This window comes from Thermobia domestica, chromosome 18, assembly GCF_964235325.1.
Source record: "Thermobia domestica chromosome 18, izTheDome1.hap1.1, whole genome shotgun sequence".
Taxonomy (NCBI): domain Eukaryota; kingdom Metazoa; phylum Arthropoda; class Insecta; order Zygentoma; family Lepismatidae; genus Thermobia; species Thermobia domestica.
Window position 1 is genome coordinate 128,919,350 of NC_137471.1, and position 23,817 is coordinate 128,943,166.

Here is a 23,817-nt window from a genome sequence, read left to right on the forward strand (position 1 = left end):
ACATACGGCATATTATGTTGAATGAATTACACTAGGGATATCAGTCAGCGTAGCGACATGAAACATCAATTTCGTATATAGGTAGGATAGCTTGGATATGCGGAAGTACCAGATTAGTCTGGGGATACTAGCCTCACTGATGAGCAACGAGAAGGGACATCTGTGCAGCTGAGCAAGAACCCTTGCGAACAACAGTGAAGGCAAGTTCAATGTATATTGTTGTAGAACTGGGCAGGGAACTCCATGTTACCTATTTCGACCGCCCATCGCCATCTACAGGACCTTAAGTACGTGTGAAAACTCGGTAAATGAGTATCCCATGCACTAACGCCTCAACAGAAGCAGCAGTTAGTGACATTTACAGTTTCTTTTCATCTGTCAAAGAAATGAGCCATTTCTGGACAGAATTGTGACATGGAATAAAAAGTTAGGCCTCTACCTTAACATTACACGTAAACGTCAGTGAGTACCTAAAGAGGAGATGACCACAGGAACTTGGCCAAAACAGGACCTCCATCCCTGTGAAGTAATATTGAATGTTTGGTGGGATATCCATGGTATAATCCATTTTGAGTTATTGCCACGTAATAAGATCCAATCAATGCAGGTGACTACTGTCAGCAACTTGAACCCATACGGACTGCATTGTTGAAGAAACGTCTTACTCCGGTTCTTGGCATGGTGTGCTCTTCCACGCCCACTCACGTCAATGAAGACCTGTGATAAGATCGAGAAATGTGTTTGGAAGAAAATCCCCATGCGGCGTTTTTACCACATCTTGCACCAACAGACAACTGTTTTTTGCAGCCTATAAAACCACCTTTCAGGTGAACATTGCTAGATAAGGATGGCATGCGACGAACTGTGACCCAGTTATTTGCCTCCAGGACTGGTGATTTCTTTCAGCGGTGGATTCAACAACCGGTTGACAGGTGCCAGAGTGTTGTGGAGTCCGATGGAGATTATTTTCCTAGCTAACGGTAGTGTTATCGTTGTTTTCCTCACGGTGCAAATATATGACATTGCTTATGGGATGACGCAGTAATAATGTGCCCATATCTCAGAATCTCTTAAAATTAGAGGCCTGAAATTTTGTATTTGGACTTCTCATTTTAAATAACTAGATACGCGTTTCAGCGTTTTCTTTTTTCCATATTTGATTTAGAAAAGTAGAAAAGAGGTTGGGAATAAAAAGGGACGGGAATTATAATTATTATAAGGAATCCATAACTCGAATCTATAAGGTTAGGGACATAAAATTTAGTATTTGCACTCCTCACATAAAATAATAAGTCATGTACTTTAGCGTTTTTCTTTTAATATTTCACCTAGAAAGGAAGAAAACGAAGTGAACAAGAAACGAAACCTGTGGGATTACAATTACTATCATAAAAGTTCCATATATGATAAGATGGCCATATCTCGGAGTTCCTTAACGTTAAAGGCATAAAGTTTGGTATTTGGACTTTTTATTTAAGACAATTTATTACATGTTTCAGCGCTTTTTCGTATTTGTCCTAGGAGGCAAAAAAAAAAAAAAAAAGAGAGAGATAAGAAACATATCTCGGATTCCTTTAATGGTATAGACATGAAATTGAGTGTATGGACCCATCATTCAAAATAACTAAATAGGTGTTTCGTTTTTTCATACTTGTAGAAGAGAAGAAAAGGGAGAAGAGAAAGGAGTGGGGCTTTTTAATTTCTTTTACTCAGACATCCACATTTCGGAATCATTTAAGGTTAATGATATGAAATTTCAACAATTAATTATAACTCCTCACAGAATTCAGATAGAAACCTCATTCTGATCAAACTATAATGAATGGTAAAAATATCTTTGGTTAGTACAAATCTTATATAGTGTTGCCATCTTTAAACATGGTGTTATTATACTTGCTTTGTGACGCATAACTTAAACTATTAGAAATAAGGTAAAAACGCCTAGAAGTAAACGTTATTGAGAAGAATCTCACTTTTCTAACTAAATTATAATAATATTATTTCCCTGACTTTGAAACTCAGGGAACTAGTTCATTTTATGTACAGTATACGGCAAAATAAACAGTACTGAAATTCGCGTACGGGTGGCGCTCAGATGGAATGTGGTATGAGCTGTGTATGATACATGTGTGCTCTGTTGTGTATGGACTAGCGTAGTTTGCAGTTGGTGCGAAGATAATGTTGCTCACAACAGAGGAGAAGGTACTTAGTTTCGAGCAATATTTCCGCTCATAAGGTGAGGGGCAGCGTCCCACTGCAAGAGATTAGCGTGGACGTCTACTGTATTGCTCTGGAGTGTTAGCTATGGCATATAAAGATTAAGATTTCATAAGTAACATATGGTTCAGTTATGAAGAGCCATGTGTACTTTGATCGCCATATCAATCGACAGTTGATTATTGACTCTGTCTTGCATGATTTGTGTGGCTTTTACCACACAAAAAATCTGTCTTTAACAACAATGGATGCAGCAAGACGAAGCTATTGCCCACACTGCAAGTGAGTCACTTACCCTTCTGCTCACAAGCGTTTGGACATCGCTTGATTTCCTATGGAACGGATTTTCCATATCCTTCCCACTCCCCTCACCTCATGACTCGAGATGCTTACATACGGGGTATGCTGAAGGATTCAATTTTCCTTACAGATAACTTCTTACCACTATACCGGAGTTAAGAAAAAAGATTCGGTCATTTGCTTTGTCATTACACCAAACCGTGTTCACTAACATTTTCTTCGATCTGCAGGACCGGTATAAAGAATATGTGCGACATAATGTTCAACATTTTGAATACACAATGTACAAAAATGCTTCCTTGTAAATTTACTATAAGTGTTGAGTAACATTTAGTTGACATCTATTTGCCAACCTTTCTTATGTTTCATTATGTTGTACAAAAAATAAATAATTGTTAACGATGTGATTTCAGTACCGTTTGTTTTGCCGCATACAGTAGAACAAAATGTTAAAGTTTGTGACGTTGGGTTACAATGAAGCCTACTTTGCATTTTTTTAAAGAATAGATTTTACAATTGATTGAAATGAAAACAATATTGAAAAGGTATTGAACATATATATTACCGTCCTATGAAAACGTCTGATAAGCACTTAAAAAATAAATAAATAAATAAATAAATAAACACGATATGGGCGCCGAGTAGCCAAGCATGGACATTGTGAGTAGCAATGGTTTGTACGACAATGTTTGTTCTGCATGAAGTTATAAAAAATAAAATTTCGAACAATAAATAGTTACAAATATACTGAGAGAAGTTTATTTACTGTTGTAAATTTCTTAAGAATATAGTAATCAATAACCGATATTAAAACTTCACATTGTTTGTTAGAATATTTGGTGCTGCAATATCACAGATATTTGCTCTATGCTTACTTTCAAAATAGTTATCATAGTATGAATACACAGGGATAAAGATGGAATAAGGACTACAATCAAATTAGTAATACAAACTGATGAGTCATTAGAAGAATCATTGTCACGAGGTGGATCCGGTGACAGAGAACGTTCCTGGTTTTTACATAATACGCACGCACAAACATCAATATATTGAAGCCTTTGTATGACACGTACACATGGGCACTCCTCTGTTCTAAACATTTTGGTCTCTGTGCAAGAACAGCTAACCGTTTCCAATATTTCTTCTTAAGTAATATTATTTGTTGTCCATTTTATTTGGGCCACTCACCACTTGCACATTAACACTAAGGATGCATTTCTTGATTCTAAATGTTTCAGTGCTTTTCCTGCGAGGATTTCTTTTTGGAATATATCTACAGTCAATATATCCTACAACTCTAGGAAAACTAGCCATTTGATGAAATTGAACTTCAGGAATAGGGAATCAATCACATATATCAGGCGACGAGCAAAGACTGATAATACTTTCCTCACAATCTGGCAAATTGTTGGGTGGCTCATGAAATTGGTTATCTTCAATGTGTATCTGTAAAACAAGTACAGAAATACGTTACATTAAAAAACATCAGGAATATTCTTACTAGAATCTTTTTTGCTAATTTTGCAACTTCAAAATTTATTCAGATGCACCTTTCCCATGTGAAACAACGCTATCTATAATTATGGAAAGTCACATTTGTGTCTACTTTTGATTGTAGGAATGAGTAGATGGAAAATGGTAAATATTAGCTAATTTTTAATAAAATCCCTCTTGGAGCAGCCTCTCTGCCGTTAAGTTTAACAACCCTAATTTAAAGTTGTTTTTGTTTATTATTTGTAAAATAAATTAAATTAATCAGAAAATGAAAATTATAACTAAGTTTCTTAGATTATGTTATTTTGCATCAAATGCTGTAGCTAAGACTCACCTACATAATTTTATCAATTATCAATTATGAGGATGCAATGGGAGAATAAACTAGTTTTATTATTCTCGAAAGAGAGTTTGCTCAAATCCGAACAAGAACCCGAAGGTATAATCTTGACATCATTTCGCGGATTGTTGATAGGAACAAATACCTACGTGTATATTCTTTTCTTTAACAACTTGTATAGTTCTTTATCTTGTTGAAAATCATGGAACTATGAATATATTGATTTTTATTCTGTTGTTATTTTTGTTCTGAGCTATTTTCTAAAAGTATGATATAAATTAATTACGAAACTGACTTTGATATTAACAAAGAGTATTGCGAATTATGCGATTGATTCATCAGAGATAAACTTTGATATCTACCACTGAATCGTAGTTTTCAGCTGCAAAACTTTCAAGAAAAGAAAAGAGCAATTATGGAAACGATTGAAATGTTGATTATTAGGAAAGATAAGACAAAGATAAGAACATAAACCTTTTTTGTATAATTCGCCATTAAAATATAATCACATAATCGCTGGTACCTACTGTTTATGTAACAAATAAAATTTTGCTGTGAAATGTTCAACACCATTAAATAATCGAAATTGTATCGTGTGTTTGGTGCTGTAACATTTTATTGGGGACTACAAAGTTCTATATTTTCTATTATACGAAGTGTAACCCAGTACGAGGGTCACAACGAAAGTTTTGAGATACGCATTGTTGTGGCACAGTGTTTGAATTCCAACAACTGCGTTCGGTAGCGGTATCCAGAGCGAAGAAGCGAAGCAAGTTTCAACTCACCTCGCTTATCGGCGTGGCCATATCGCCTTCGCTTGTTTGTTGATGTGAGCAGTATATTCGGCTGTCTAGAATGGAGCTCGAAAGGGAACATTTTCGGGCAATGATCCTTTACGATTCCAAAGGTGGTATGAACGAGACACAAAGCCTTGACCGTTTGCAGGAGGCATTTGGGGACCTTCCTCCTTCCCGTGCTACAATTTTTCGGTAGTTTGTTGAATTCAGAAGAGGCCGAACATCGCTTAAAGATGAAGAGAGAGCTGGACGTCCGGCAACAGCTGTCAGATGAAAACATTGCTGCTGTGGAACAAATGATTCGAGAAAATTCTCGAACAACTTTCAAGGACATTCAATCTACAGTGAACATTGGATCGCCAGCAGTAACAAAAATTCTTCATGATCATCTTCGGCTCAGGAAGGTTTCATCTCGTTGGGTGCCCCACACTTTGACTCAACAGCAGAACCGCATGCGTGTGGAATGGTGTCAAGAAATGCTTGCAAGATTCGATGGAGGCAATTCTCGACGCGTCTCTGACATTGTTACTGGTGATGAGACTTGGATCTATCAATTTGTCCCTGAAAATAAACGCCAGTCTACAGTTTGGATCTTTCCAGACGAAAATCCACCCACGAAAGTGAAGCGACCGCGAAGTGTGGGGAAGATGGTCGCAACTTTCTTTTCGAAATCTGGCCATGTAGCAACTGTTCCACTTGAAGAACAAAGGGCTGTTACTGCTCAGTGGTACACCACTGTTTGCCTAAAAAGTGTTCCAGAAGCTTCGGAAACGGCGTCCAAAAACTGGATTGCGTGGGATCCTGCTTCATCATGACAACACGCCCGCACACACGGCCAACATCACAATTCAGTTTTTAGAATCTACGGAGGTCAAACTTATGACTCATCCGCCATATAGCCCTGACCTGGCCCAGTGTGACTTTTTTCTGTTCCCCAGGATCAAAGATCGCATGCGTGGGAAGAGATTTTGCAGCCCTGAAGAAGCTGTAGTGGGTTACGAGAATGAACTTTCAACACTTGAAGAAAAAGACTGGCAACACTGCTTCCAAAAGTGGTTTTCGAGGATGCAAAAGTGTGTACAGTGTAATGGTGAATACTTTGAGAAAATGTAAGTGTTAAATTGATTTTAAGTATGTAAGTTATTTCACATTTCAAAACTTTCGTAGTGACCCTCGTATATAATAGTATGGTCTGAAAATAATGAAAGAGAAACATGATTTTACTACTGGTAATATTGAGCAATAAAATATTAAACTAGTTTTTGAAGAAAACATAGTGAAAATGGCAGACTACATTTTTTTAAATTCATATGTAATGTGCTTCAAAGAAAATAGCGCCTACCTGATAGTTCCCATTCACATAGAATCTTAAAACCGTGAGTACTTTCAGAATTGCTGGTAGTGAACGTTCCCACAAAATAATATTTTCTAAATCGTCTCCCAGTAATGGAAAAATTTATCTCAGAAATATTACTTTCGAAAACCTGGAACGAGAAAAGAATACAGCTTAAAACCAAAACCTGAAACGAGAAATGAATACAGTTTGAACTAAAACCAAAATCGACACACTTTGTGTAATGAACCTATGATCAACAAAAATAAAACCTAACCTAAACATTTCCAGTTAATACTTGAAAATCAAATGAGCGTGTTCGCGGACTTTAAAGGTGGAAGACAGGCCATGACTAGTATGGAGCACGAAAGTAAGTGTGGCGTTAGTAGCTAGGTTAGGTTACTGTCGTTTTATTTCATACTTCAAAATGAAATTCTACTTCTGCGTAGAAGTCATGCTACAGAAATGACCTAGGCGAATATATGAACAATGGAAGCGAGACCGGTTTTTGAGTACATGAACCTTTGTACAATACGCATGTGCAGGAGACATGTTACGGAAATAACCAGGCGCGGAGATATGGATTACCGAATAGGCATATATGTCCGCTCCTCATAATTTCCTTAACATTACTCCTACACAGGTGTATTCTGTGAAGGTCCCTGTATCCCTGCTGAAAATCTCATGAAAATGAGGAATATCACAATGGTAAATGACACTCAAGTCGAGCAGCGTATATTTGACGTACAAGAATATGAAGCAAACCAAAGCTTCAAAAACTACCAACCGTCACTGACGCGCCTGCTCCCTTCGGACGTAGCCCCTTGCTACAGAGCGGGGCCATTAGTTTCGCCCTGCCCTGACTCGTTTAGATAACATTCGTGCTTTTTAAAGGCTATCTAGCACAAATCGATTTTTGATTTTTGAACTGTCGTTTTAACGGCATGTCTGCACAGAGTATGTCATATAATGTTTAAGTCCCCCTAAAATTAATGTACACATATGAATGGAATTCCTTCCATAAGAAACAATTTACAAGAACCATTTCCTGAGCAAAAGAAGTCATAATTAATGAATTTAAACATGGATACTTAATCTGGAATAGTACCGAATTGTGAAAATTTTACATTGTGTACAATTAATGCCTACCTAACCTAATATTGTGTCTACTTCGGTAACAAATCGTAAACATTTTACATTTTATGTAATTAGTGTCTGCTTCCCTTCTATAACACAATTGCATTATACTTCTTGGCTAAAAACAACAAAACACTACATTCATTAATCTAATTATACGAACGTGCCGATATATTGAGATACAAGTTGAACACGTAAATAATTTCCTTCTGCCAATTTAATTTTACACAAACACAAACCAGTATCAAGTATAAGATTTGTTTATACAAGTAATGAATTTTGGTAATAGGCTATATATAAAGTCCTACTTCCTTTTATCTTCATGTTCCTTGGTTCCTGAGTTGCATGATTTTCTGTCTTAACCTTGTGCAGCACCCATGCGTATGGTTTTATGTTATTGTATCTTGCACTAGATGTATTACAAGGATCTACTGTGAAAATTAATAAAATAAGCTATTCTAACCTAAACCATCCCAACCTATTTTGTTATTGCAGTTAATTTTTAAAATAATATGTAGGTAAACTTGAAACTATAAATTATATTTGGAATTTTTTTTTACACATGGCTAAATGAAAATTACGATTAGAGCAATTTAAACATGGAATACAACGCCATGAAGTGAATGTCTCTTTGTTCAAAAATAAGACGAAATAGTTAAAACGAAAGGTCCGAAGAGAGAAGTGCCCAACGAGAATAGGATCTACGACCCATAGAGAATATAACTGTAAAAACTCCCAGAAAATCAAAGGAAAATCAGTGGAACTACTCATACCTTGTGTGTACAATGAATATTTGTTATTTTTGTCACTATGTTACTGTTATTAAAATTAGCATAAAAGTTAAAATCAAGATGCATAGTTGACTTACCTGTATCTCTCAAAAAATTGATTATCGTTATACAGCTCAAGTGGATTTTCCATGTACCTCGTATGTCTTGACGCATCATTAGTCATCGCAAAGTAATATTTTTTTAATATTTGTTCTTCCACATACATGACACATTCAACAAAATCATTTATTTCCATGCCAGAAAACGAATCTCTATACTGTTAAAGAACTCAAGGAAGGCTTAAGGTTAGTCGATAGCTACCTTGAGTCAAGGAGAGATTTTCATTAAGGCTTCCTTGAACTCAAGGGTTCCTTGACATCAAGGAAGGGTTATAAATACCGATTTCAGTCAAGGGAGGCTTCTCAAGGAATCCTTAAGTTAAAGTAGCCTTAAGGAGTGTTTTTAAATATAGGCCCTAGTCAATGCTGAACCTTGGACCTTCATCCCGAACACAAGCATATTTTCGAAACACACTAAGGCCTAGCCAGAAGGCATTGTAAGCGAGTTACGTTTGGCAACATCGCACGGAAACAAATGAATGCTGAATTGCATTCTAATCCGTTCCTACTACTACTACTACTACTAGTTTTACTACTAACTTTTGCTATGGATCTGTATAGTACAAGGGCAAACTTATTTTAATGAAAGAAGTTTAATGAACATTTTAAAAAAATAATCGTTAAATCACTTTTGAATATTATTTTTAATCTTTTTTAACGAAAGAAGTGTTATAATTTTTTAAAAAAATAATAAAAATAACTCTCCTTAGGCAGGATTTGAACCCACGCCAAAACCAATGTTCTTTACTAGCATGTTGCGCTAGCTCACTCCGCTACGAGAGCCGACAGCATTTGGTGTTTACTTTGTGCTATATTTGCGTCATGACTCGTGATGTCACCAACAGTATCAAGCTATAGACGTCATTATTTTTCCTACATTGCATAGTCCCCCGAGATTTGATCATTGTTTGTCTACTCGGACTGGAATTGTCATTTGGAACAAATGCTTTAATATGAAGCCAAAAATTTCTTTAAAATAGACGAAAACTTCGAAAGTTTTAAGAATTTTAATATTTTTGCCTTTTCCCATAAGGGGTCATAGCCTCTACACCGAAGAGCCCCCCGAGATTTGATCATTGACCACTCGGACTGAAATTCTCATTTGGAACCACACTACTTTTCTACCACACTATTCACATTTGAACAGTATTTTTCTTTTTTGGTATTGTCATGAGTTTTACACATATGTTACAATTTGATTCTTTCCCACATAAAAAAATAAATAAAATAACCATAGTAATAAAAGTGACAATTGCACTTCTATCGGGTTCGAACCAGCTACCTGAAGTTTACAGGCTATTGTTTTAACTAACTGAGCTATTTGTTTTCTTACGTCAACTATCCCTGTTCTACGGTAAAAATGATTTTTCATTATGATCGTGCTACCAATTCGTCCTTTTCCATAGGTAATTTCAACTATTTGCTCTATCTATACGTTAATACTTGGCATAGATTCATATATTTGGAGTTTGCAGATAATGCACGTAATAAGACATATTAGAAATGTTTCGTTAAAAGTTTCGTTTGTAGATCTAATCGACATTTCTCTCAATGACATAGATGTCGCTGCTTCGTGTTGAACTGCAGAATTCCCTCGCGTTCTTGAAAATTTCCCAGTTTAGCAGAGTTGGTAATTCTCGTAATTTCGGTCGATTTAAAGTTTTTTGCTTCTAATTTATTTATTTTAAGCTAATATCTAACACAAATATTAAAAATGGGTTTGTTATTAACGTTTCCTTCTGGGGAAACCTTCCGAAATTTCGAACATATAAAGAAAACGGATATATTTTCAAAAAACTTCAAAATAAAGAGACGCGTCATTTATTTTGCTCATAGTAGTACATGCAAGGAGCATCGGAGCATTAATTATGTGACTTCTGTGATTAATCTGTCCTCACTGGCATTTCCACAACAAGATTTGGAATTTTTGTAAAGATCCACCATCTTATGCTGGACCCCAGTGACCCCCTTCAGGTGGTGCGTTACCAAAATAACATTCCAGATTTTAAAACTTTACCTGCCTACTACAATAACACATTTCACAACAATTGACGGAAACAAAATGTTTTTTCCCGTATGTCCCTGCAATATATATATATATATATTAATGTATATTAACTTTCAGCAATATCCTAAACTAGTAGTTGACACATTCAACAAATATTTTTGCAATATAGGTGAAAGGTTAGTAAAAATGTAAATTTAACCAAAATAAATGAAAATCTAGGAAACAAAGCTAAAAATAGTATGTTTTTTACGCCTATTACTGAACAAGAAATCTCATTTTATATAAACCAACTAAAAGCAAAATCGGCTCCAGGACTAGATGAAATACCTGCTAAAATATTGAAAAATGTAAAAGAAGAAATAACTAAACCACGGTTGCATATATATAATATGAGTTTAGAAACAGGAATTTTCCCTAATCAATTTAAGTTAGCACTCGTGAAACCAGTATATAAAAAAGGGTCAAGAAAGGATCTCAATAACTATAGACCAATATCGTTACTTAGTAATTGTGCTAAAATATTAGAAAAATGTATTAAAAAGAGATTAGTTTCCTTTCTTGAAACTAATAACATACTTGCATTAAATCAGTTTGGTTTCAGAAAATGAGAGAAGTACATCTCATGCAATTTATAAACTAACGGAAATAATAACAAATTACATGGATCATAATGAAAAAGTAATAACAATATTTTTGGACTTAACCAAAGCATTCGATACAATTTCTCATAATATATTGTTAACTAAGCTAGAACATTATGGAGTAAGAGGTGTAGTACTCTCGTGGTTTACTAGTTATTTAAGTAATAGATTGCAAGCTGTTAAAATTGGAAATTTTATGAGTGACTTAACACAGATTAGCTATGGAGTGCCACAAGGATCAGTATTAGGTCCAATTTTATTTATAATTTATATAAATGATTTGTACAATATAGGCATTGATGGTTATATTCAATCTTTTGCAGAGGACACCACTATAACAATAACAGGGAAAAGTGGGAAGAAACTTATAAAAAAGCGGAAATAACAGTAAAGAAAGTAAAACAGTGGCTTGAAGAAAATTCCTTGGTACTAAACTTAACGAAAACCAATTATATTGCTTTCTCACCAACAATAACCGGACAGCCACACATAACTGTATCAATAATTTAGACTGTAACTGTAATACAATAAATAAAGTAACTGAACAAAATTATTTAGGAGTGAAAATTGATAAACATTTAAAGTGAATATCGCATATTCAACATGTAGCCAAGACATTAAGAAAATTGCTGTATAAATTTGTACAATTAAGAGGGTGTTTAGAATTAAAAGTTTTACATATGGTATATTACGCACTAACACAAAATATATTATTGTATGGTATCTTAAGTTGGGGATCTGCCTATGAGACGCATATAAGACCTTTAAAAGTTCAGCAAAATAATATTATAAGAATATGTTTAAATAAAAACAAAGAAGACAGTCTACAAAACCTGTATAGAGAATTTTCAGTCTTAACTGTTGAAAAATTATATATAAAAGCAGTCCTACTCTATGTAAAAAAACATGAAAATGAATGGAATAAAATTTCTCATGGGTATGGAACAAGAAAAGTAACACAAAAAGATCTTGAAACAATAAAAGTAAAAAAGGGTATATCATAAAATGAAACATAATATTTGGCTCCGAAACTTTATAATGATACTCCAAAAGAAATTAGGGAAGAAGGAAGAATGAATAGATTAAAAATACTAATAACTAATTGATTAAAGGAAATAAAGAATGATGACTTAAGAGCGTTAACGTATTAAATTAGTAAATAATCTACTAACGTCACTTGAAATATGCTTATCTACAACTACTAGGGGGTTTATTTTTAAAAAATATGGAGGAGAGAAGGAAGAAAAAGAAAAAAAAGAGGAAAAATTATATAATTTCACTCATATATACTTTATGAAGATGGTTTCTCACTCACAAACGAAAGCTTCTGTGAAGAGCCATCTATCATAATCATATTATGTCATTAGGTTGTATTATGTATGTGTCTTCTTGTTGAAAGATAATGTAAAATTAATAATAAATTAAATGATAGTTAATTGAAATTGTAGTAAAAAAAGTAACAGCTATAAAAATGATTTATAATATAATACTGATTAATATTAAAGAAACCCTGCCAAGGACTGGAACCTCAAGGAGGTCCGGAGGTTACCAGTCGTAGTGCTAATAAATGTAAAAGAAAAAAATAAAATAATTTTATAGTTGTGGTGTGTGTATTAGAAGTGTTGCCACCAATATATATATATATGTATGTGTCTGTCTGTCTTTATGTATTTCATAGTATGTGTTTTAATGTTTTTTTTTTTGGCCTCATGGAATACCGGAGACCACCCGGCTATATAGGCTGGTTTTCTAAACTAAGTTTTTTTGTATAGGCCTGATAATAAGTCTCTGGAGTTCCGGAGAATTTCCGGCCTAAGAATGTAGATAAACTATTTGTGTGTGCAGTGTGTGTGTCCACTATGTCTGTATTGTTGCTTGTATAAAAAAATAAAAAAATAATTACGCTGAATTTTTAATATGACTTTTGGATGGGGCTCTAGCCCCATATAAGTTACTGGCACATGCAAGGAGCATCAGAATATTAGTTCTTTGACATTTGTGATTAATCTTACGCTTACTGGCGTTCCTCAATTTTTTTTTTTTTTTTTTTGATTTTGGTAACACTCCACTCACCACTTTTTATAGCCCTTGCCCCCCAAAGGGGAAGCCTTACTCAAAATAATGTTTAGGACGACTCCACTAGCATTGCGGATGAGTGTCCTTGTCCTTGCATTTTGTATTAAATAACACTCATTTGTACTAAAATCCTTAGCAATAGTTGTTGGAGAAAATTGCTTCTAAAATTTAACATTGAATCTCCCATAAAGAAAATGAACTTTTGTGTTTACGGCCCCAAAAGAGGGGCTAAACAGTGATTTTCTCTTATTTTCTTTTGAAATTTAAAACAATTCAGGCATTTTCCAATACGAATGCCAAATTTCACATTATTAGTGTGAAAACTTCTTCTTCTACCAGTGCTCTAGAAAATCACACGAATTATGGAATAGTCTCTCTCTCTCTCTGTATATATATATATATATATATATATATATATATATATATATATATATATATATATATATATATATATATATATATATATATATATATATAATATAAACACCTACGTTCACTCAACGAAAACTTCAAGTCTATACTTCAATTCTGTACATGTCATTCGCCTACAGTAGATAAGCTACAGAGGAGGTGGAGCCTACAAGGTTTTGTTTCAGCTACCACAAAAATCACAAGATAAATGCCTTTTCCTATTGTCTTATCTGATAGTTTCAGATTCCTTGCTTCATATCTCAAGCACAGCCTTTATACACATTAGAAGAGCAAATAATACAATTAAAACATCTTTATCACTCGATTATCAATTTCCTATTCTCTTCAATCCATGTTTGTCTCTATCTTTCGCAATATTCTTTAAAAACTCAACTTAAAATTTAAATAAACGAAAAATCTACAATCAAGTGTTCAATTCTCACTTTACGCCCCAATATTAAATATTCTTCACACAATAACAGTATAATCAAAACAGACGAAATATTACACTTACTGGAAAATAGGCCTATGTTGGACTGTTGATGAAAGCAAATTAGTTACATTCATTTTACTGTGTACAGAGATACATGTTTTAGTTGGCTAAATAAGGTTTGTAGTTGTGTTTCTTACAATGTCATCTTCGTTTGTTTTTTCCTTACAAGAACCTACACTAAGAAAAAAATGTATGTGGTGTACGTAAAATCGTATGTTATATTTGTAAATCCTGTATTTTTTGGACTTAAGGTGCAGCAGACGTATAACTGAAAACGCATGTTTTATAATGCTTTCCGTATAAGTGTTCCATGTGTACGTACTTTCCGTATGAAACAATATAGGCGGTCAGGATCTCAAATACAAATGGACGTATATAACATATAGCTGACGAAGGTAACATACATATAGAAAATATGAATGTAATATAAGGAAGACTGTTAGATATCAGACATCCTGCAACGGCATGATGTAACATCTAAGGGCAGTACCTATGTAGGATACAGTTAACGTATGCTCCGTACTGATTTCTATAGTGATGAAGAGGATTCCGTATATTTATACAATATACCGCTGTCCAGAGAACGGATTTTTCTCAGTGTAGGACTGGGATTTTCTAACTTTTTTCTGTTTACGTCTTATTACGTTACAATACTTCCATTTTATAGAGAAATTAGCATATTTTCTTTATTAGTTTCTTTACCACTCTTGGTCTCTCTAGATAAATCGAAATAATGGTCTTCAGTGTTAAATCTTCTATTGTTCTCAGATGTAGGATTTACATAGTATTTATTTTAATTATTTGTACTTACTTTAAAATTTTACAGCTGTATGTTTAAACATTACCGTATTTTGAATACGTAACTTCAAGTGTATTTCTTCCATCGATCCATTTTGCCACTTGAAATTTAAAAAAATGAAAAGACATTTTTAAAGCTTACCGTTCTGACGATTATGCCCTTTTAGGCTAAGGGAGATGACGATTTAGGCAAGTGAATGATGATGGAACAATTGGTGGAGTGGGAATGTGAGAGGAAACAACAGTATCCTGAGAAAACCCACGGATATGATGTTGTCCATCACAAACTTACTTGGCCGAGGATCGAACCAGGGACCCCACTTACCAGAGGTAAGCACTCTACCACAGAACCACCGTGCCCCCTCCGAAATTTTCAAGCTGGCCCCCGGACCTTAATCAGAGAGTCTTCTGAGAGTCACCACAAGAACACTAGTTAATGTGCATTACTATTTCCCTACTTCTTTGTTCTATTTTTGTTCAATTGATTTATCTTCCATCGTGTTCCAACTACGGTCCATGCAAGTTTAACTAAAACAGGACCCATTTTTGGGTTTGGTAATGTTTCCCCAATCGACATTTGTTGTTTACCGAAGTTGATTAGTTTTTCAAAATTTATCGAACAAAGTATCATTCGACCCCTATTGTCATTTGGAATTTTGGAAGTTGACCGCAGGGGCACTTTGATGAAGGCCGTTGGGACACTTGATTTTCACAGATTTTTATCAACCCCTGTGCCCTCTTCATTTTTAGTCTTTATCACTTTGCTTCCCCAATGCATTCAAACACGTTCGTGGCTGTCAGATAACGGAATTAATTGATTAAAATGGTATACTCGTCCTTAATGACAACAGTCCCATACATTTTTCTACCTGACCCGGTAACCACCCGTGCATTGACCTTCGCCGCGACCTTATCCTGATAGCCGAGATACGCAACTTCAATTCGGGCGACTCCGCGCATGTTACATAGTTCTTCACGTTACACACGTAAAACATTACTTAGGAGATCAATCCAAAGAGCTAATTGAGTTCAAGTATATAAAAATGTTAATACAGAAACAATATTTAAAATAAAAGGTACTAGATTTATTAGTAACGGGTTATAAAAATGACGTCACGACTCAGAATCGGAAAGAGAGAAGAAAAGAAAAGAGTAAAAAGCCGGTAGCTAAGATGCGAGTCTCTTGCAAGTGTTGCAAGATTATAAACTTGAAAAATCAAAAACAGAAGACCAGTAAAATTAGTTAATTGATCAATGTTAGAAATCGTCCACAATGGATAGGAAATGGCTTAATATTTTATATGATATATAAATTAAATAGAGTTGCTACCCCGTAAGAAACTTCTATGCCTGCTGATAAATGAAACAAAAGAAATAACGGGACTCATATGTAACTTCTGCAATTTTTGTGCAGAGAGTAACACTGCTCTGCCAAATATCGTCTTCACGCGTGCGTTAGTGTGGGTACGTGGGTGTAGTGAAACTGAAACCATGGAGAGTGTTAAGCGCGAAATTGAAATCTTCAATGAATCCGAATTATCTTCTCAGTATTATCGCAAACACGAGGAAGGGAAACCTCTTTAAAGTCAAGCAAAGTAAATTGTCAACAATGTGTACTCTCGACTAAGAGAAAAATATGCAGACAAAACTGTTGAAAAAATTGTTGATATGATTGTTGCCGGTTCGCAGCTGGTTTACTCATTGCTAACGTAGAGTTGCTGTGCTTTGAGAAAAAAATCGTATTTTTAATTTATTATGTGGGAGGGTGGCTGCTTGTGTGTTTCTGTTTATGATTGACCTTTTCCAGGTAGATATATGAGAGTAACTTCTTTTCTTATCCTTTCTTACCTTCATCAAAATAGTTTTCATGCTGCTCTCGAGTTTTAATTCTGAGGATTGCAAATACATCACGTGCGAATTTCCAATACATTTATTGCTATTGTCGTGTCTTCATGAATTATTAAAAACAAATAAACCAAGGAACATTTTTCGTAGCGGCAGGAAAAGAGCGAGAAATCACCGCTCCCCGCATATCAGCTGAGACCCAGAGCAGCGCCAATTGAAACCCTGGCGAATGAGAACCCAACCAAAACACACACACACACACACACACACACACACACACAAAGACTTCCCTGCGAAAAGGTTCGCGCGCCAACATGTACTAATGCGCTTGTGATTCGGCTCTCAAGTTAACATTGCATTTAGTATAGTGTTTTCCTGTGGCTTCCTTCTCATGGAGATTACATCCCCATCTCTGGATTACTGATCACTTTCCAATTATCACTGAACTCTGCAGATTACAAATTCTTGTCATCTTTCAAACTTCAACTCGAAGTGTGCTGATTGGCCTCAGTACATTTCATCTTCTTCGTGACTTTCGAGTTAATGCTGCTGAATACCTATTTGAGCATACATACTGGCGTACCCATGGTTCAATACCAGAATGCGGAGGCGACAGTCCACGACAGCGAGTTTCGTGGTAGTCTGCGTAAATCCACGAAGCTATTGAAGCTCGTCGGCATGCTCTTGTCACTTTTATTGGCACGCAGGTGCCGAGAGTTTTCAACAATTTCTCATTTTTTGTGCCCATGCTAGGTGTCTCAATAAATCTACGAAGCGAATAGTTGGAAACGTGAGTGCCCATATTTTGTTTGAATACTTTCTATTCGGATCGCAAAATGTACACTTGGATACAATGTGGGAAAGAGCTCAAAAAATGAAGAAGAGAGAATATATTCTTAAAATTTTATGTCTAGTTAAAGTAGAGCTGCTTCGAAATAAGTTTTTCGAAACATGATTGTGGAATACTTGCTTTTTTTTGGGGGGGGGGAGGAGATAAATTATTTTAAAACTGAGGAACGCAGACATCATAAAAGGAACATGCATGCATATAAGCAGCATCCATTTTCAACATAACTATAAGAGGAGGGGAAGGCTTAAGCCTTACCAGCCCCCCTGCGTATACCACTGAACGTTTATACCATTTTGCGTTGCATTATTTCTATTTCTTTATGCATTTAGTGTGATCCCTTTTTCAAGTTCGCTATACATGAATAAAATGTATTAAAATCATTAAAGTTTCGTAAGTTATTAGTTTTTCATTCACACGTAACCTTGAATAATTTTAACGCCGTTTTCCTTTCCTTTTTCGTGGTTCGATGCCAATTAATTTTGAAAGAAGCTACGACACCAAAATATGTATAACCACTTGATATTAACTCTGTGACCTAGTTATTAATGATTGAATGATTGATTGAAATTAATACTAATTTAGATCTCCCCTATCTCTAGAACATAAAGCCAGAAAACTTTACGAAAATTTACAGTATATTCAGAGTTATGTACTTTCTCCTTGTTGAAATACTCATATAGACTTTATTAAATAATAAGTCAACATAGAACATTTGAAGTTTCAACAAATAATTCCTAGCGAAACAGCATTAATTTGGGACGCCTGAGAGTCGTATACTTGTTCCCTATGCAGCAAAGAGCATCCCCACCCAAAGCATTGTTGACACCCTATTTTCTTAACCGGTGAACATTAGGGTCGATATGGATATGTAGAGAACTGGTAGGCTCTGTAGATCACGAATACGTTAGTCTCGATGTCGCAAAGTGAGGCGTGTTCGAATCGAAAAACCGATCGACGTTCCCGGTAGTGTTTTGGTAATTTCTCGGATCACCGTGCCCCACTGGAGAGACTTACAGTGGATAACTATGGGTCTATCCTCCTCTCGTGACTCTGCTGCGTAATTCTATGCCGCACACTACCCATGAAACCATAGAGATCCAGCAGGATTCTCACGAGAAGTGACGAGAATCGCCCTAGAAGCACGGATTGTTTACATGTGGGGGCGCGTATCTCCGGATCGTTCTCGGCTATTTCGACCCATGCGTCAGCTGAGCTTGGTTTGATTCCCGTTGGAACCTATTCTTGGGCTTGGTTGTGATATCCATCAGACCAGTAGCTAGGAATGTGTTGAAATGTAACGCAGTTCAATTTGTTCCTTGACACAAACACTAACACACAAACCAAGCTCAGCTAACGCATGGGTCGGAATAGCCGAGAGCGATCAACAGTGTTTGGCTGTTTTGGGCCTTGGCACTGGGACAACTTCAAATGCGACATCAGGATTTGCATATTCGGAAACTAGCACATCTGCACATTCTATTCATACCCACATTGCCGAGGAACCCATCGGTCACCGGAGATACACGGCCCCACAAGTAAACAATTCGTGTTTCTGGGCCGGTTCTCGTCACTTCTTGTGAGAATCCTGCTGGATCTCTTGTGGTTTCATGGATAAGCGTGTGACATAGAATTACGCAACAGAATCAGGAGATGAAGATAGACCCACAGTTCTCCACTGGAAGCCTTTCCAGTGGTCCACTGTGATCCGGAAAGTGAGCACAACACTATGGGGATCGTCGATCGGTCTTTCGACTCCTGTTCGAACACACCTCATTTCACGACATCGAGACCACTGTATTCGTGACTTACAGAGCCTACCGGTTCTCTGCATACTCATGTCGACTCTAGTACTCACCGGTCAAGAAAGTAGGGACACACTTGAGATGCCCTTTAACAGAATTAGCATAACAAAGGTATTGCCAAGACCCTTTATCAACTGTTAATAAACTGTTATTGGCTGTTAATAAATATTTCCCACCGGGGCACTTCAGACACTTGGAAATTCTGTCCACCATCATCCTCAGCTTTTAAGAAAAAGTATGTTTTCAAATGTTCGAACTGTAAATTATTTTCGTTCTCCATCTTTATAAAAACAATTCAAACAAAAGTAAACAAGACTACCATAGCACTCGCAGTTCACTTACTGAATGTATTGATTTGGAGCTGTCAAAACCTATGACAAAATCTTCTAGGTGCTTGAAATCAGTAAACGTGATTTCTCTGAGTTTATACTCACCTACTAGCAAGTGACATTAAGATTTTATATGTTTCTCTTTGTGTTGGTGACTTGACTGTCGGCCACTGACAATTCATGCTCCATTGCTCCATTCTGAGAAATTTACTACAGGAAAGAACATTTGATTCCGAAAAATATATGCGCATATTATAGTTACTCATTCAAAATGTAACGCAAATTAGGTACGTTACTTAAAATTTTGTAACGCATTACCGTTACAGTTACTTTGGAAAAATGTAACGCGTTACTTGCGTTATGTTACTTTCTAAGACTGCTCAGTGTTCTATAGGGAGAAATCATGGGTTCAAATGTCAATGTATAACTTTATTTAACATATTTTTCTTTTTAATTGATTTGTTTTGTTCTCGTACAATGGACATGAAATTCAGTTCGTTGTTTTAAGCTTTAAAGATAGGAGCCCAGCATTTTTCTCTAAGGTTTTCAAGTGATAAGTCTTGTGTCTCTAATTCTCAATCGACAATAATTTTGGTGATCTTATTGTCAGCCTCCTAAGGTCGGCATATGGCGTTGAAGAGCATAGCAATAAGATCAGTGAAACGAGTGTTGCTTCACAGTTGAAAGCACAAGACATATAAGCTAAAAATGAAATTCAGTTATCTAATTTTGAGAAAGAAGTAATTAAAAATACATTGTTTTTATGTGCAGGTCGAATACCTGGGATCGCAAGAAATATTCACACCTGAGCAAATTGCAGCTATGATGTTCACAAAATTGAAAGAAACTGCAGAGAATGCTATGAACAAGGAAGTAAAAGGTTGCGTGATATCGGTTAGTATATACTTTTGGTAGATTTGTATGGTAGAGATACACACAGTTAAAATTTATATAGAGTGGACAATTTATCTTGATCATCCGTGATGACGGAGAAACTAAAAGAGGGAGAAATTCAGAACTTTGCACGAAGCAACTATAAGGAAGGTGACATCGTTTGCATGTTAAGCGACACCACCTAGTGAACAGTGTTGCCATCCTAATATAAAATTGTATTTTTGAAATTGCACTACGTCAGGTTATTACATATTTCAATCAACATGTCAAATAAAACATAAAATACCACATTTATTATACAGTGTTCCAAACTAAGAATGTTATACTATCACAAATATCCAAAGTTTAGAAGTCTCTATCACATATACAGCACAACCAAGTTAGACAAGATTATGCACATCAAAAGTACCTTAGCGTTGGATACCATGGCCGTGGTACGACTTGTTTCAAATGAATAGGAACGAAGTTACCAGCGCTTGAAAATTTGAATTTTTTGAAAGTCTTTATTTCGCAAAAATGCTTAGATAAGTATCATGTCTAGTTACTTCTATGGTTTTCAATGAACGTAGTAATTATTTTACCGTTTAAAGCACTTCGATATCTCAAATCGTTCCGGAGATATAATAAACATTCCTGAAATTTGCAACACTGCTTAAATCAAGCAATTGCGAGAACTTGTAATTACAGCTAATAAAAGTATTATTGTAATCGTATAAAAGAGAGGGAGAACAAAAATCATTTTAAATATTTTCCACAAATGCGCCATGTTACAAACTTTATCAACGTTTACCATATCTCCGGAACGGTTTGAGATATCGAAGTGCTCTAAACGTCAAAATAATTACTACGTCCATTGAAAACCATACAAGTAACTAGATATGATACTTATCTAAGCATTTTTGCGAAATAAAGACTTTCAACAAAATCAAATTTTCAAGCGCTGGTTACTTCGTTCCTATTCATTCGAATCAAGTCATACCATGGTCATGGTATCCAACGCAAATATACTTTTGATGTGCACAATCCTGCCCATCTCCGTTGTGCTGTATATGTGATAGAGGCTTCCAAACTTTGGATGTTTGTGATACTATAACATTCTTAGTTTGCAACACTGAATAATAAATGGGGTATTTTATGTTTTCATTTGATATGTTGATTTAAAGTATGTAATAATCTTATGTGGTGTCATTTGAAAAAAAACTTTCTATTGGGATGGCAACACTGTTCACTGGGTGGTGTTGCTTAATACGTAAAACGATGTCCCTCTCCTTATAGTTGTCTTCATGTAAAGTTTCTTATCTTTCTTTTCTGGTTTCTCCGTTATCACGGATGATCAAGATAAATTGTCCAACCTGTATATATATGTATATATATCTCAAGTAATCGTAAGTGTTATTGACCAACCTTAAAAGTTCCTTTGTGGCAGAATGGTTAGCAAAATAGTCGTTGATGCAGAAAACCTAGTTCCGATTTTCACTAGTAATATGTATGGTTCGCATTCCGCTTTCAAACTGTGGGTCACGGTAGCCTTATTGCTGAAAAGGGATAGATTCCTGTTAATTATAACTAAATTATTGAAGTGTTTCATGCAACTACATGATTTCTCTAACGTTTTTATTTGCAGCATGTTTGTGGAATTGGAACATTAGCAGTTACAGTCTAGCGAAAAGAAACAGACGCGCTGTATATATATATATATATATATATATATGACAAAACATACTGCTAAAATGAGGTATAATTCCGTATAATTGCTATTATAAGTTTTGTTGGTAGTTAAGCTGTTGCAAATAAATAAATGTTCAAAAATTACTTTTGAAACAATAAATGAATATTTTTTTAAAAAAAATATGAATTAAAATTTATTGGTAATTATTGGTAATACAAAACTCCAATATTGAATTTTTTTTTAACACAAGAAATTTGATAATCTTTCAAAAACTAACAATTATTAACGTCCGTGAACTTGGCCCCCCCACTTTGAGCACTAACGATAAAATTAGTGCCAATCGTTAGTGCATCATTAGTGCTTCTTAGTGCAAAACCCCGAACGTAAGTGCTTAATTAGTGTAGGAGCTACAACTAAAAAGCTGACCCCCACTTCAAGCACTAACAAAATAACTAGTGCCATTCCTTAGTGCATCGCCAGTGCTTCCTAGTGCACCAACCTGTGACGTTAGTGCTTCATTAGTGTAGGCTCTAGAGCCAAAACAATGGTACACGCTGCCCCCACTTCAAGCAATAAGGAAAGGAATAGTGCCGTTCGTTAGTGCATCGTTAGTCCTTCTGGAAAATACTAAAAGTTTCGTTAGTGCTTCACTATTAGTGTAGATATAGCCAATTATATGTCACGAAACTCCCATAAGAAATGCATGGGGAATTTTTCATTACGTCAAATTACCGCCAAATTCAAAAGCACTATTGACCTCTTCTAGTGCAAACGTTAGTGTATCGTTAGTGCTTCTTACTGCAAAAACCGCTAACGTTAGTGGTTCATTAGTGTAGGAGTTATAAATAAAAAACATTTGGGGGGCCAAGTACACGCTGCCTCCCCACTTCAAGCATTAACGATAAAATTAGTACCATTCGTTAGTGCATCGCCAGTGCTTCCTAGTGCACCAACCTGTGACGTTAGTGCTTCATTAGTGTAGGCTCTAGAGCCAAGAAAATGGTACACGCTGCCCCCCACTTCAACCAATAAGGAAAGGAATAGTGCCGTTCGTTAGTGCATCGTTAGTGCTTCTAGAACACACTTATAATTTCGTTAGTGCTTTAATATTAGTGTGGTTATGGCTAATTACATGTTACGAAACTCCCACAAGAAATGCATGGGGAATTTTTCATTGCGTCAAATTACCGCCGAAAACAAAAGCACTAATGATCTATTTTAGTGCAATCCTTAGTGCATCGTAAGTGATTCTTAGTGCAAGAACCCTAACGTTGGTGCTTCATTAATACAGGAACTACAAGTAAAAAGCACTTTGGGCCTAGCGTGAACTTGGCCCCCACTTTGAGCACTAACGAAATGATTAGTACCATTCGTTGGTGTATCGTTAGTACATCTAGAAAATGCAAATAGCTTCGTTAGTGCTTCACTACTAGTGTAGATCCAGCCAATTGTAAGTCACGAAACTCCCATAAGAAATGCATGGGGAATTTTTCA

General features: G+C 35.6%; 1 protein-coding gene across 1 annotated transcript in view; it reads left to right on the top strand.

The window, feature by feature from the left end:
- The window catches only part of LOC145675243 (heat shock protein 105 kDa-like), a 94,497-nt gene that overhangs the window by 42,797 nt on the left and 27,883 nt on the right, over window positions 1–23,817 (top strand). The window contains exon 3 of the mRNA XM_081745626.1: window positions 20,532–20,654. Within this exon, the coding sequence (XP_081601752.1) occupies window positions 20,532–20,654 (123 nt within the window). The remainder of the gene's footprint in view (window positions 1–20,531; window positions 20,655–23,817) is intronic.